A 13,379-nucleotide genomic window follows, 5' to 3' on the forward strand; every position below is an offset into this window, starting at 1 on the left:
TGTTTCAAACGCCTATCTTTCAAATTTTGGCGTAATCACCTAAATTCAAGAAGAATAGCCACACATACCCATATTTCCTACCTCGAACCAAATAGCCTAACAATTGAAAGCCACAAAGCCCCAATGATCCCAATAGCTTAATGTTCGATATTAGTAGAATAGAATAATTTGGTGAGTATTTGGAGTCAAGCATATGCATGTAAGTATAAATTCTTTCTATCTTTAATTTGCAAATATTGGATGCTTGAAGCAATTGTATGAATTGTGGTTTTGGTAATGGTGAGTGACTAAGTGTTGTTGAATTTTGAGCTTGCGAATGCCTAAGAATTGTCATTATAATTACAAGTTCTGAAAACGTGAAATTGATCATTGATCTATGTGATGAGATGTTATCGTTGAGTTATTTGCTTATTGGTAGATTTTGCTTGAGGACAAGCAAAAGTTCAAGTTTGGGGGTGTGTTAAGTGTCTATTTTAACACTTTATCGTATCTTTTTATTTGAGCTTTTGGTGTGTTTTAACGATAATTGGTGCTTAAAAAGTTGATTTATTGTATTTTAGGTACAAATTGAAGAATTGGAAAAGTATGGGGTCAAAACTGTAATTTTGGCGAAAATATGGGTCAAAAGTGAAAATATCAAAATTCTGAAGATTTAATGCTGAGACCCCCGTCCCAGTTTTAGTGCAAATCATGGGACCCCCGTCCGAGACTCCGAAATTGCACAGAAAAGGGATTTTAATTGCACAAGGAAACTGCCTTCTTCCCCAAGTTTTCCACCCTATATAAGACCAAGTCAAGCACACAATGAGAGATCCATCTTTTTACGCAAAATCAAGAGCAAAGAAGATCAACGAAGACTCAAGCATAGTTTTTCTTATTTAATTTATTTATTTTATTTTATTTATCATAAGAATTACGAGTAGCTAAGTCTTTATTTCTAGGATTTTATTTGGAACCCTATGTGGGATTTATGAACCCTTTTCTATGATTTTATGCAAGTTTTAATTCCGGATTATTTCTTCTACTTGTTTTATTAAGTGCATGAACTTGATCAACTTATGTGCTTCTATGTTATTGTTAATCGCATGAATCGGAAGATCGGGTTAATAATTAGAACTGTGGTAGAAGAGCCTTTGTGGTATTAACATAGGAATATAGTTAATCTCTTAGGTAGCCATTATTGAGATTTGTGCTTAATGATGTGTTCTAGAATTAATTGCATAGGAATATAGTAATTGAATCTAGAGTATTAGAATCGTAATACACGCGGAAGCGGGTTATGATTATTTTAGCATCTCAGGTTAATAATCCGGGTTAATTGCTTGCATAATTGAAGGAATTGGGGGAATAATAATCACATAGGGGGAAGAATAAAATCCTAGGCTTGTTTACTTTGATTAAATCTTCGTTTTAAATTGCTTTCTTGTTTTTGCTTGCTTTTTAATTTAGTTTATTCTCTCAAAACTCGACTGTGTAGGGTGGGCTTGATAATAATTGGTAGAATTTAGCGTCTAGGATTAAGTAATTAAATATTCCCTGTGGGTTCGATATCCGGACTTTTAGTCCACTATATTACTTGTACGATACGTGCACTTGCGTGTAGGTTTTCGACCAACAATTACTAATGTAAAACAATTTAGCTCTTGATAGTTGATACGAGATCATTCAAATCTAAATGGATAATCGATTTACAAAATATAATTAACATAATCCATTTAATTAAATAACTACAATTTTTGTGAGTCCAATCATAAATACACATTTTAAGTACATTAATAGTTTGTTGGATGTTACACCTGATTAACTTCATCAAATTATATACTCTTGTTATAACATACATGTGTATAGAACTATACATATCTTAAAATCAAATGTATATAAATTAATAGTGAAAAATAAAGAATATCACTATACTACGCACTCCCTATTTTTCATAATAATTGTCTATTTTAAAAATATTTTGTTATGTATTATCCATCACTTTAGATTCTCAATACTGCATTAAATGTATTTTTTTTCCTGTTTTTACTCATTAATTCAACTGTAAATAAATTAACTATCTCTTATGCACATCATTAAACGATCAAATTTTCTAAAATCAAGATACAGTTACTAAGGTTCGTAGTACTTATACAAAAATAAAAAAAACGACAGTTAATTAAAAACGAATCGAGTAAATGCTACCATGGAGATTGCCACGGGCCGTTTAAAATATCCAAACTTTTCTACCACTACTCATCTTTACTCTCTTCCCTTTAAAGCCACCCAAACTATAATCAAACTAAAGTCAAGATAAATTTAATATTTTAATTTTTTCCCTTTTCTATTCCATCTATTTAAACCCAACTTTCCCTGTATTTCAATTCTCAAACAAATAATCAAAATGAGAAAGATTCACTTGTTCAGCTACTTAACACTTTTCTTGATTCAAATTGCATTGAATTTCAAGAAAGGTTCCTCTGCACCTGAAGATGCTCTTGTTACACATATTCCTGGTTTTCATGGCAGCTTTCCTTCCAAACACCACTCTGGGTAAGAATAAAAACAGAATCTTTTTTTTTTTTTTTTTTTTTTTTTTTTGTGTTTTTTGGATGTATTTACTTTTTTCTGAGTAATGGGTTTTCTGTAATTATCTTTCATTTCTTTTGGGTTTTTTTTTCAGGTATGTGACAATTGATGAAACTTATGGGAAGAAATTGTTCTACTACTTTGTTGAGTCTGAAAGGAATCCAAACAAAGATCCTGTTGTTCTCTGGCTTAATGGTGGTCCGGGTTGCTCTAGCTTTGATGGGTTTGTTTATGAGCATGGTAATTTTTGGGTTTCATTTAATTTTTTTTTTTTGAATTTTAGATTTTGATTTAGGTGGTGATGATATAGGACTTGATATTGTGATAAAAATGCTGTCTTTTCTACGAATAGATTATGAGTTTTGAGCTTTAATTTTGGTGTTTCGATAGAAGTTAAAGATTCCGTCTTTCTTGAATGTGTGCTATGGGTGTTTCCAGTGCAAGAATGCTTAGTCGTTCGATGGTTTCGATGTGTTTGAATTTCGAGATCGGATTTGCGAATTCATTATTATACATCCTATGTTATATGGACTGAGTTATATATTGATCAATGTTCGCCATATATTTGTGAATTAATTTCGGTTAACTTAAAAATTCATTCTTGAAGTTAAAATGAATTGTGCCTTTTACGACATAACAAGTAAACGGCCAATGATTACTATTGTTTTGGTTTCGATTTGCGGTAACATGTTTTTTTTTTTTTAATACTTCTAAATGCAGGTCCCTTCAATTTTGAGGCGGGAAAGCCACGCGGTAGCCTTCCCACCCTGCATCTCAATCCATACAGCTGGACCAAGGTTACTATTTTCAGTGCTATTCCTAAAAAAATCCTTTCTTTATATATATACTTTTAACTTTTAATTGTATTTCTTATTCCAATTTTTAATATCACTAGGTATCTAGCATCATATATTTAGATTCCCCTGCTGGTGTTGGATTATCTTACTCCAGAAACGAATCCGACTACGTAACAGGAGATTTAAAAACTGCTTTCGACTCCCATTTATTTCTCCTCAAGGTGCAATTTTTATAATGTTTCATTTATATATATATATATATATATATATATATATATATATATATATATATATATATATATATATATATATATATATATATATATATATGTATATATGAATTGATCCATTAAATAACTTTGTATATCATCTGGCTAGTGGTTTGAGCTCTACCCGGAATTCCTATCCAACCCGTTTTACATATCCGGAGAATCGTACGCTGGGATTTATGTCCCGACTTTGGCTTATGAAGTGGCTAATGGTAATTAATTATCTATAAACATGTTTAGTGCATCATCTTTATTAACGATATAAAAACGTTAACTTAGTTATTGAAATTGTGTAGGAATTGACGCTGGTGTGAAGCCCATTCTAAACCTTAAGGTATTTCATATTAAAGTCGATATCGTGGAATTTTGCATTGTGTGGATTATTAAATTATTTAATTTTTACAGGGGTATATGGTTGGAAATGGAGTTACAGACGATGTGTTTGACGGAAATGCCCTTGTACCGTTTGCACATGGAATGGGTCTTATTTCCGATGAACTTTTTGAGGTATGTAGCTCTAGTTGCCCTTTTATTTTTATTATTTTTATTTTTTAATATGTTGTGTTAGTGCTATATTGGTTCGTAAATTTGTATATTTTTTCGGTCGATGGCATTGTGTTTAATCTTATGGCGCATACTTATTCAGTTGACTGAAAATCGAAAATATCAAGAAAATCGATGTATGGGATTTAATTAGCTCACCCATTGGTTAAAAATCGGATCTTTGAGCAAGCTCGATGAAAGAAGAAAAACAAAAATTGAGTGTGTTATGTTTCGAAACAACTAATATAAGTAATGATTTTTATTTTTGCAGGCAGTTAATGCTGAATGTAATGGTAACTACTACAACCCGATAAACGAAAATTGTGAAAGCAAGCTCGCGAAAGTTGATAGGGTAAGATAAATTTATGATCAAGATTCCACAATTTATTAAATTTTATTTATAAAAAAACAAAAAAAAAGCATTTTTAACTAATTTTGCAGGAAGTTGATGATTTAAATATATACGACATTCTAGAGCCGTGCTATCACGGGTCGTCGAGTATAATTCAACTCGAGAGTACAAAAGTGCCGCTAAGCTTTAGGAGATTAGGTGAGAATAGTGAAAGACCGTTAGCCGTTAGAAAAAGAATGTTCGGACGTGCTTGGCCTCTTAGAGCTCCTGTAAAAGACGGTTACGTCCCTTCTTGGCCTCAACTTCTCAACGGCGAAAATGTTCCGTGCACTGTAAGTAAATTAATTAATTAATTAAAACACAAAAACCATTATTTAATAGTACCTAATATTTTATTTTATTTTTGCATGGTTTTTTTTTTACTCAAAAAATTGTCGTGTAGGATGATGAAGTTGCAGATGCGTGGCTGAACAACGAAGCGGTTAGGAAAGCAATTCATGCTGACAGTGTAAGATTTTATTTGTCGTTTTTTTTGGAAGAAAAAAATAAATAAAATGATTATATCGGCATTGATTATCAGGCAAATGTAGCCGGTAAGTGGGACCTATGCACGGACAGAATATCCTTCTATCACGATGCCGGGAGCATGATCAAGTATCACAAGAACCTCACTTCACGCGGCTATCGAGCCCTCATTTTTAGGTACTTATAAAATTAAAATACTCCCTCCATTTTGTTCCATACTATCGGTTACTTTAGAATTCAAATACTGCATTAAATGCATTCTTTTTCCTGTTTTACCCATATTTATTCTACTCTAATATTAATTCTCTCAATCACATCATCAAATGATCAAGGTTATTTTAGTCTTTTTAATGTGTTTTTTTTTTCCTAAAATCAAGAAACATTTATTGAAATTTTTAATACTCATGAATAGCTGAAGAACGACTATTATTTAGGAACGGAGAGAGTAATTTTAACCATGCTTTTCTGACTAATAGTCTTTTTTTTTCATTGCATTTTTCACTATTTCTAATATTTTTTAAATTATTTAATTTGCTTTTAATTGCAGTGGGGACCACGATATGTGTGTCCCGTTTACGGGAACTCAAGCTTGGACAAGATCCATCGGTTATAAAACCGTAGATGAGTGGAGGCCTTGGACCATCAAAGACCAAGTTGCCGGGTAAGTACTTGTTCATCATAAACTCAAACCTCGTTTTTTTATTTTATTTTATTTTATTTTATTTATTATTATTATTATTATTATTATTATTATTATTATTATTATTATTATTATTATTATTATTATTATTATTATTATTATTATTATTATTATTATTATTATTATTATTATTATTATTATTATTTTTAAGGTGAATACTGAAGACAAGCAACCAAATTTGTTTGCTGTTTTGTGCACACAGGTACACTCAAGGTTACGAAAACGGTCTTACATTTCTCACCGTAAAGGTATATTCTACACCTACAGTAGAACCTCCATAAATTAATACACGATAAATTAATAACCTCGTTTGGATAATACTTTCTTCTGGTCTCCCAACTCAGTAAAAACATATTAAATTATTAGTTCGATAATTTAATATTTCGCTAAATTAATAGAATTTTGTTAGTCCCGACTGTATTAATTTAAAGAGGTTTAACCGTACATCTTTATATTTAAAAAAAGAGTTTATTACATCTAAATGTTGCGTTTTTTAGGGGTAGTTTGCTCATAAAACTGAATCATAGGGGGGATTTTGCAAATACTTAAAAGTTACAACACGAAGAGTCTTTTTTGCTTGATAATAAGTTTGTTATATTTAAATGTGAAATATTATCCGTGCAGGGATCTGGGCATACGGTACCGGAGTACAAACCACGCGAGGCATTGCAGTTCTATGTTCGTTGGCTCGAAGGCCAAAGAATTTGAAACGAACGAAACGATGAAATTATCTAAAATTGTAGTAGTTTTGTTTATTCTCGTTTCGAGTTTCTGATTCTTCACAGATGATCGAAGACGATGACTGAGTTCCGGAAAGACTGAGGGAGATAAATATATTTGCCATGATTAAGATATGGATTTAATATAGATATTTGTGGAACAAAAGAATGCTGCATGTTGCTTTCACGATTATAGTCAAATAAATATTTCCTCTTTCATATTAATTTCTTGAAAGCTCATCTAAATTTGATTTATTAACATGATTAACAAAAAAATATTATTTCATATAAGATATAAGGTATAAAGTTCGGATTGAGCTCAATGTAATTACAATCAAGGATAAATTACGGCCAACCCCTGAGGTAATGTCAAATTACGGAACAATTCTTTATGTTTGGATAATTACAACTAGATACGGTCACGGGCCGGTTGGATCCGGACCCGACCCGGATTTAGACCCGCTCCGCCCCGAAACCGACTCGCACCCCTTGGACACAGACCCGGACCCAACTTTACATGGGTCGGTTTCGGATCTTGATTTATTGGACCCGAGACCCGACGGGTCTACCCGTCGGGGGGACCCGAGGACCCGTCCGTCCACCCGAATAAAAAAATGTTTTTTCTTTTTGAATTTTGAAAATGCAACGGCTGTAAACCGGACCCGACCCGGACCCGGTCTGTAAATTCAATTTTTTTTATTTTTTTTTTATTTTCAACGGCTAGAAACTCGAGTCCACCCGGAACCGACCCGGACCCGGTCTGACTGAATTCAATTTTTTTTTCCAACGGTCAAGATTAAAAGATAAATAAAAATTCAAATGACCAGTTTTGGACCCGGACCCGACCCGGACCCGAAAGGACCCAAGTGGACCCCACCCGGACCCGGACTCGCCTCCACAAGGGTCGGTTTCGCGTCCCCAAAAAGTAGGACCCGGATCCAGCGGGTCCGACCCGGCCCGACCCGTGGCCGTGTCTAATTACAACTATCCTTAACTATAAATTCTCTTAAACATCCACCCTCGCAGTCTCAAATATTGTGGAATATTCTCCAATTTGTACCAATTTTACCCCATTCAAGCTCCACATTTTATAACAAGATAATCATACGATGTATTTCTTGACTTGTAAATATCATATTGTGGTGCATGCATTTTTACACAAAACGAGTACAAACTAGATAATATTGCATGTAATGTAATTTGATACCATAAGAGTGGACGCGTAAGAAAATTTATAATTGAGGGGAGTGGTTGTAATTACCCAAACATGATGAGCTTTTTTTTTCTTCGTAATTTGACATTATTCATGGAGTGGCCGTAATTTACCCTAAAAACAAACAGTATACTATGTATAAAAGATAAATAATTCGAGCACAATTTGCATTTGGTTCGAATAAAGTTCGCACAAACTCGATTGGACTAGTAATCGAATCAAACTCAAATATAAATTTTTGAAGCTTGATATAATTTTAAACAAACTTGAATAATATTCTAACTACTTTGTTGTGTTAAAAATATTTATATATATATTTTTTTACTTCTAGTAATTTTCTGTATATGTATTATGTAGTTTATAATTGTGTCTATACTCGATTCAAGATTGTTCGTTCAAAATTCGTCTAAGCTCGATCGGTTGACATATTGTAACTAACCAAGCTTGTTGGTTCGATAAACTATAAACCTCGAATTCGAGCTCGATCATAAAAAAAAATAATAATAATAATATAAAATATATAAAAATAAATTAAGCTACACAATTATATAAAAAAATAAAAGAAGCTTTACAAATGTATACGGTGTCTATACGCCACCGTATTTGTATTTGTAATTTTGATCGATGTTTTTCAAACGCTTTCTCTGCTCTCACACCGCCGCTCGCCACCGCCACCACCACCACGGCAAACAATGGTCGGTGAAGCAAGTGACGAATTCCAACTTCTCGGAGGCTTTGCAGGAAATCAAAGACTGCATATTCAATTCCGACTTCGTAGCGGTCTCGTTGCAGAAAACCGGCGGCCACTCCGCCACGTGGCAAAGGATCCTCCCCATCGATACGGCGGAGACGGCTTACATGAAGGTCAAGGACGCCGCCACGCGGTTTCAGATTCTCCAATTCTCGGTCTGCCCCTTTTCAGTTAAGGGTTCTAAGCTCATTGCTCACCCGTAAGCCTCTTTTTGCTTCATTTTACTGTAAATTGGGGAAAATGTAGAAATACTGATAATTCGTCGATTGGTGAACATGAATTTGAATGTAATCTGGCCTTTTAGTTAGCAATTGCCATGAAAGTGAAACTAAGCTCTGGAGAAGGCATTGTAGTTGTCGAAATTTCATTGTTTGGACTATAGATTGCTTAATTGAGATATGATCAAATCGATTTTCACTCCGTGATGCTTGCATTATTTTCAAACTCTATCGACACCATAACTACCCGATTATCGATTATAAAGTGTAGTTTTAGATGTTTGTTTGAGGTCGGCCAGAAGAGCCTTTTTTTTTGCCTGTCCGTTTCGTTTTTTCCCCCTACGCTTATCTGTTGCGAATGGTAACCCTCGCTAGTTTTTGTAATTTAGACTTCCGTTTGCGTAAAAATTACAATTCTCCGGCTATAGGAAATGACGAGCAAAACGAAATGCACGTTTTTTCCATACATGTTTCTGATGCCGTGCACATCTGACAAGATTTAATTCCGCGGTTTGAAATTAGAATGCTGTCATGTTCATGGTCTTATAGGAGCATTTCTCGCATTGAGTTCATTGACATTTTGAAATAAAATATTATTCAGCTGATACGGTTTCATCGAGAAATTTTACAGATTTTGAGTTATCTCTGTTCTGGTGCAGGTTTAACTTCCACGTGTTTCCAAGGGATGAGTTGAAAGTGGGGATGCCGTCTTACAGTTTTTCATGTCAATCGTCATATCTATCCTCTATGGCACGAGAAGGTTTTGATTTCAATGCTTGCATCTACAACGGTATGTTTATATCTCCTCTGCTAAATCTGTGTAGTTGTTTAGCGTATACGCTTTTCGATTTCTCAAACATTGTGCATCTAATGTGATCAACACGACAAAGCTATGAGATTACGAACAAATCGAAACTGAATGTGTTTCATTTTGTTTTGTGTAGGTATATCATACTTGTCGAAAGCACAAGACTCGGCTGCAAAAATTCAAACTGGAAATTTATCACCCGTTAGCGGCACAGTGGAACCTTCATCAGTCTACTCAGTTGCTGATACTATATTCATGGAAAGGATCGAATCCCGAGTTAAGAATTGGATACGTGCTTGTAAAGATTCAAACAAAACTGAGGGTGAGCAAAGTTTTAACTATGTCTTGTGATTATTTTGCCCTTCAATGATGTATATTTTTTGGCAGTTGCAGATGCTCTCATAAGTTCTTTAAGGAAACTTGTAGCTGGAAGTGAAGTTTTTGGTTCTCGACCATCCTTGACTATAGATATCTGCAGTGAACGCCAAGTGCCGCTTGTAATAGAGGTCAGTGTACTGCCGTTTAGGGAAGATAAATATTTCTCTTTTATTTATCAAATGTCGTAATTTAAAAATTAGGTTATTGATGTTTTGAAACGATTTGCAGGCATTGAAAGAGTTTGTTGACGTTGTACCATTACATGTTACAGCAAAGGGAGTGGGTGTGCAGGCCGTTAGAGCTGTTTTGACGAGTTCAAAAGAAGACAAGACCCTTCTTGAGGTATACATGAATCAACTCCGTGGGTTACTGTATTGTATAATTTATAATATATGTTGATTCAAATAGCACGTGTGACTTTTTGTATCATAATTCATAATACAGAAAGAAATTCAAGATACGGAACACCAGCAAAGAAAGCTTGTCCGTGGCTTCCTTGAGGTGATAGACTTGATTTCTACTTCTCAGAGACCTGTTGTCGTGCACAATTCACTCTATGGTCTATCTCTATCTTTTTTTTTTTTGTCAATTTGAAAACATAGACCCGAATTTTGAAATTAATATACTTCGTTGTGTCGACTTTTTAATTCAGATCTTGCTTTTATACATTCAAAGTTCCAAGCTCCACTACCGTCGACTATGGATGAATTCAAGAATTCGTTGCTTTCGCTCTTTCCTCACACACTTGACGTCAACCATCTTATGAAGGAAATCGGCCCATTCGACAAAATGAACAACGTGCAAGCAGCATTGTCCTATTTGGAGAGAAGATTCTCTGCACCAATAGACATGGACATCTCTAATCAAGGCAAGTAATCAAGTTTATCTAGCCCATAATAAATTTACTAGAAAACCGACATATCTAAAACATGAAGCGCTTGTTGCTTCAAGTGTTAACCGATTGAAGATGATGTCTTTTTTTTTCAGCAGAAGAGACAGAGAATACGAATACTCATGGGCATAATGTTCTCAGAGTATGCCAGTTGTTTGTTAAATTGTGCTCCATACTAAAAATACCTCTCGAGTTTCCGGAAGGTGAGCGTATTACCCAATTGCCTCCTTCCCTTCAACGCACTTCCAATACATTTAGTTCCAAAGTACATACTACCGATGACGACGGTGTGGGAATTCGGAGTGGCAATAGTGAAAAGGTTAGTACCGACAATTTGGTGTTCTTGTGGGGGTTAAAAAACAGAAAATCGTCCCGAAATCTGAAAAACCTCATTTGTGATTCGTACAATGTCTTGTCTGAAGAATTCGATGTTAGAATGTTGGATAGGACATGTGCGGTAGTTGTTTTCTGGAACGCTGGTGTGTTGGACCGTTTTCTCGGGATGGTAGAAGGTTCCGGAGGAGAAGGTTTGAGATGTGCGAGATATAATACGTACAGAAGAGTTTGCGAATCGGGTTTGTGGAAAGCAGATTTGGCGGAGTGCTTTGATGAAGCGTTGGATGAAAGTGAAACCCTATCAAGAACCGAGACGAAGCTAGAGGAGTCAGTAATATACTGGAATGATGATGAAATGATTAACCTGGATGATCTTTAACTTCCGAGTGTTAACTTGCCGTAATTGGGTCAATTCTTCACACAGACGAAGTATTCGGTTGTTGAGTTTCTTGGAAGCTGTGCTATAGCAATTCAAATTTAGGGTTTTAGGGTTTTACTATTTAGGGTTCATTGTAACATGATATTGTGCCAGTCCAAGAACTCTGGCAACCGTTCATTGCTTGAAAAATATGATCTGGAGTTGTCTGTGTACTGTTGAGTTCCATTTTCTTGTGTTTATTCAAGAAAGTTAAGAGGAGGTTAAATTAATTAATTATATTTACACATATTTAATATTCTGTATCTATATAGGACTTTGCTGACTTATAGTTCAAATATTTGAAATTAAAAAGCATCAATAGTTGTTCAATGAAGAATCAAACTATGAAGAAAGCAAAATCTCTCAATTTTTTAGTACAAAGATGAAGGAAAAACTTTTTCAAAGTTCAGTTAGAAAATATGATGTAAAAGAGGTCATAACTCAATGCAAAAGTAAGCGGCATTCGAAGCATCCGTTTTCTCTTTGGTTATTTTGTCAAGAAACGATTGACTAATGCATAAGAACCATGGCATCGTTTAACATTCCGGGAATGGGCATGGAAATCACTGTCAATTGATTGGAAGAAGCTGATAGTCGATAGATCCAGTTAACACGAATCTTGTTAATAAGATTAGGTCATCGACTAATTGTCCGTCACCCAAGTGAAGAATTTGGAGAGTATTCATTGTAAAGGTAAGACTAGTTCTCTCTGCACGTTGAGGAAACGTTATAAACCGCTCCAAGCATAAGTGCACAACAAGCCAAGTACCTAAACCCCACCTAATTGCAAGTGGATGCATATTTACATAACAATTTCAGTACAAACTCCAACGGATCCCTCTCTGGTTATTATATGCTTTATTGTTGATTTACACACATCAATTTGTGTGGGTTTGAATGGTAAAGATCTGCCCAGTGTATTTCATAGTATAAACATATCTTGGAAACTATCCATAATTGCATGTAAGAGATGAGAAAGTCTAAACCTCGATCCCTGCTATGGATTTATTTTCATGTAAATGCTCTATTCAACATAAAGAGATGCACACAATCACATGACAATTAATCAGTCGAAAACGTGAGCCATCACAAATTCATATATTACAGATTTCCCTACACTACCAAATAATGAACATTAGTAAGAATTCTAACTGCACAATGTCATAAAACATGTCGCATGTATAGGATTTCTGCACATCCCATTATAGAGAGAAGAGAGGTTCAACAACAACAAAAAAATCTCCTAACCCTAAATCGAAATGCAAAAGAAACTGATAACCGATAAAGCCTAAATCCAGTAAGCTTCTAAGCTAATGCACCTAAATCAACAGAGAATTCTGGATGAATGAAGGAATCGAAAGACTTTTGGTACAATGATCGAGTTATACATACAAATATATTAATATACAATAGCTCAGGGTGCTCTAGCCTATTGTTTCAATTCTTCTTGAAAATTACACAGAAAGAGAGTTTTTCCCACAAGGTACAAACAAACTTTCTCTCGTACCTAAGCACTAAAACTCTGCTTATATTATCTCTAGGACCGACCACCAACTCAACCATCTCATCCAACTGTAATAGCCATATGACTGAAGAGAGGCAGAACATTTAAAAAAATAAACACGAGTCACAAAAATTATTTTTATTTACTAACTCAGTTACTCGACTTCCATCCTATAGATCTCCTCTGTCACCTGACTACTCTTTCTAATTTCTTGATCGAATTCAAAATTCGAAATTATAACAACCCCACTACATAGCTTTCTTACAGCTTGCAGTATTTAACATGTCTAAAGTTCCATGTTATCGAAAAGAAAATGCAAAGCCAACCAAATAAGACGGTGGTCAATTCTAGAATTAACCACTTCAGCAATACTCACTTGACACCTTAA

The 13,379-nt window shown here is 34.6% G+C and overlaps 2 protein-coding genes across 5 annotated transcripts; both read left to right on the top strand.

The window, feature by feature from the left end:
• Nucleotides 1-2,163: 2,163 nt before the first annotated feature.
• Nucleotides 2,164-6,698, top strand: SCPL21 (serine carboxypeptidase-like 21). Its single transcript, XM_012978122.2, has 14 exons — nt 2,164-2,532; nt 2,663-2,808; nt 3,289-3,365; nt 3,464-3,586; nt 3,744-3,846; nt 3,931-3,968; nt 4,040-4,141; nt 4,449-4,529; nt 4,619-4,861; nt 4,972-5,037; nt 5,110-5,231; nt 5,602-5,715; nt 5,957-6,002; nt 6,379-6,698. Exons 1-14 carry the CDS (start codon nt 2,384-2,386, stop codon nt 6,460-6,462), a joined length of 1,494 nt encoding a protein of 497 aa, XP_012833576.2. The 5' UTR covers nt 2,164-2,383; the 3' UTR covers nt 6,463-6,698.
• A 1,476-nt stretch (nt 6,699-8,174) lies between these two features.
• Nucleotides 8,175-11,741, top strand: LOC105954454 (Polynucleotidyl transferase, ribonuclease H-like superfamily protein). Of its 4 annotated transcripts, none has more exons than XM_012978124.2 (8): nt 8,175-8,636; nt 9,315-9,445; nt 9,600-9,785; nt 9,851-9,969; nt 10,070-10,183; nt 10,286-10,400; nt 10,494-10,709; nt 10,832-11,741. In XM_012978124.2, exons 1-8 carry the CDS (start codon nt 8,311-8,313, stop codon nt 11,446-11,448), a joined length of 1,824 nt encoding a protein of 607 aa, XP_012833578.2. In that variant the 5' UTR covers nt 8,175-8,310; the 3' UTR covers nt 11,449-11,741. The 4 variants fall into 4 exon arrangements, with proteins under 4 accessions (XP_012833578.2, XP_088669856.1, XP_012833579.2 ...); XM_088813730.1 differs by having other exon boundaries at nt 8,176-8,636; nt 9,857-9,969; XM_012978125.2 differs by having other exon boundaries at nt 8,262-8,636; nt 9,857-9,969; nt 10,829-11,741.
• The last annotated feature ends 1,638 nt before the right edge of the window (nt 11,742-13,379 follow it).

This window comes from Erythranthe guttata, chromosome 14 (assembly GCF_056151865.1).
Source record: "Erythranthe guttata isolate IM_541 chromosome 14, IM_541, whole genome shotgun sequence".
In the NCBI taxonomy this organism is placed as follows: domain Eukaryota; kingdom Viridiplantae; phylum Streptophyta; class Magnoliopsida; order Lamiales; family Phrymaceae; genus Erythranthe; species Erythranthe guttata.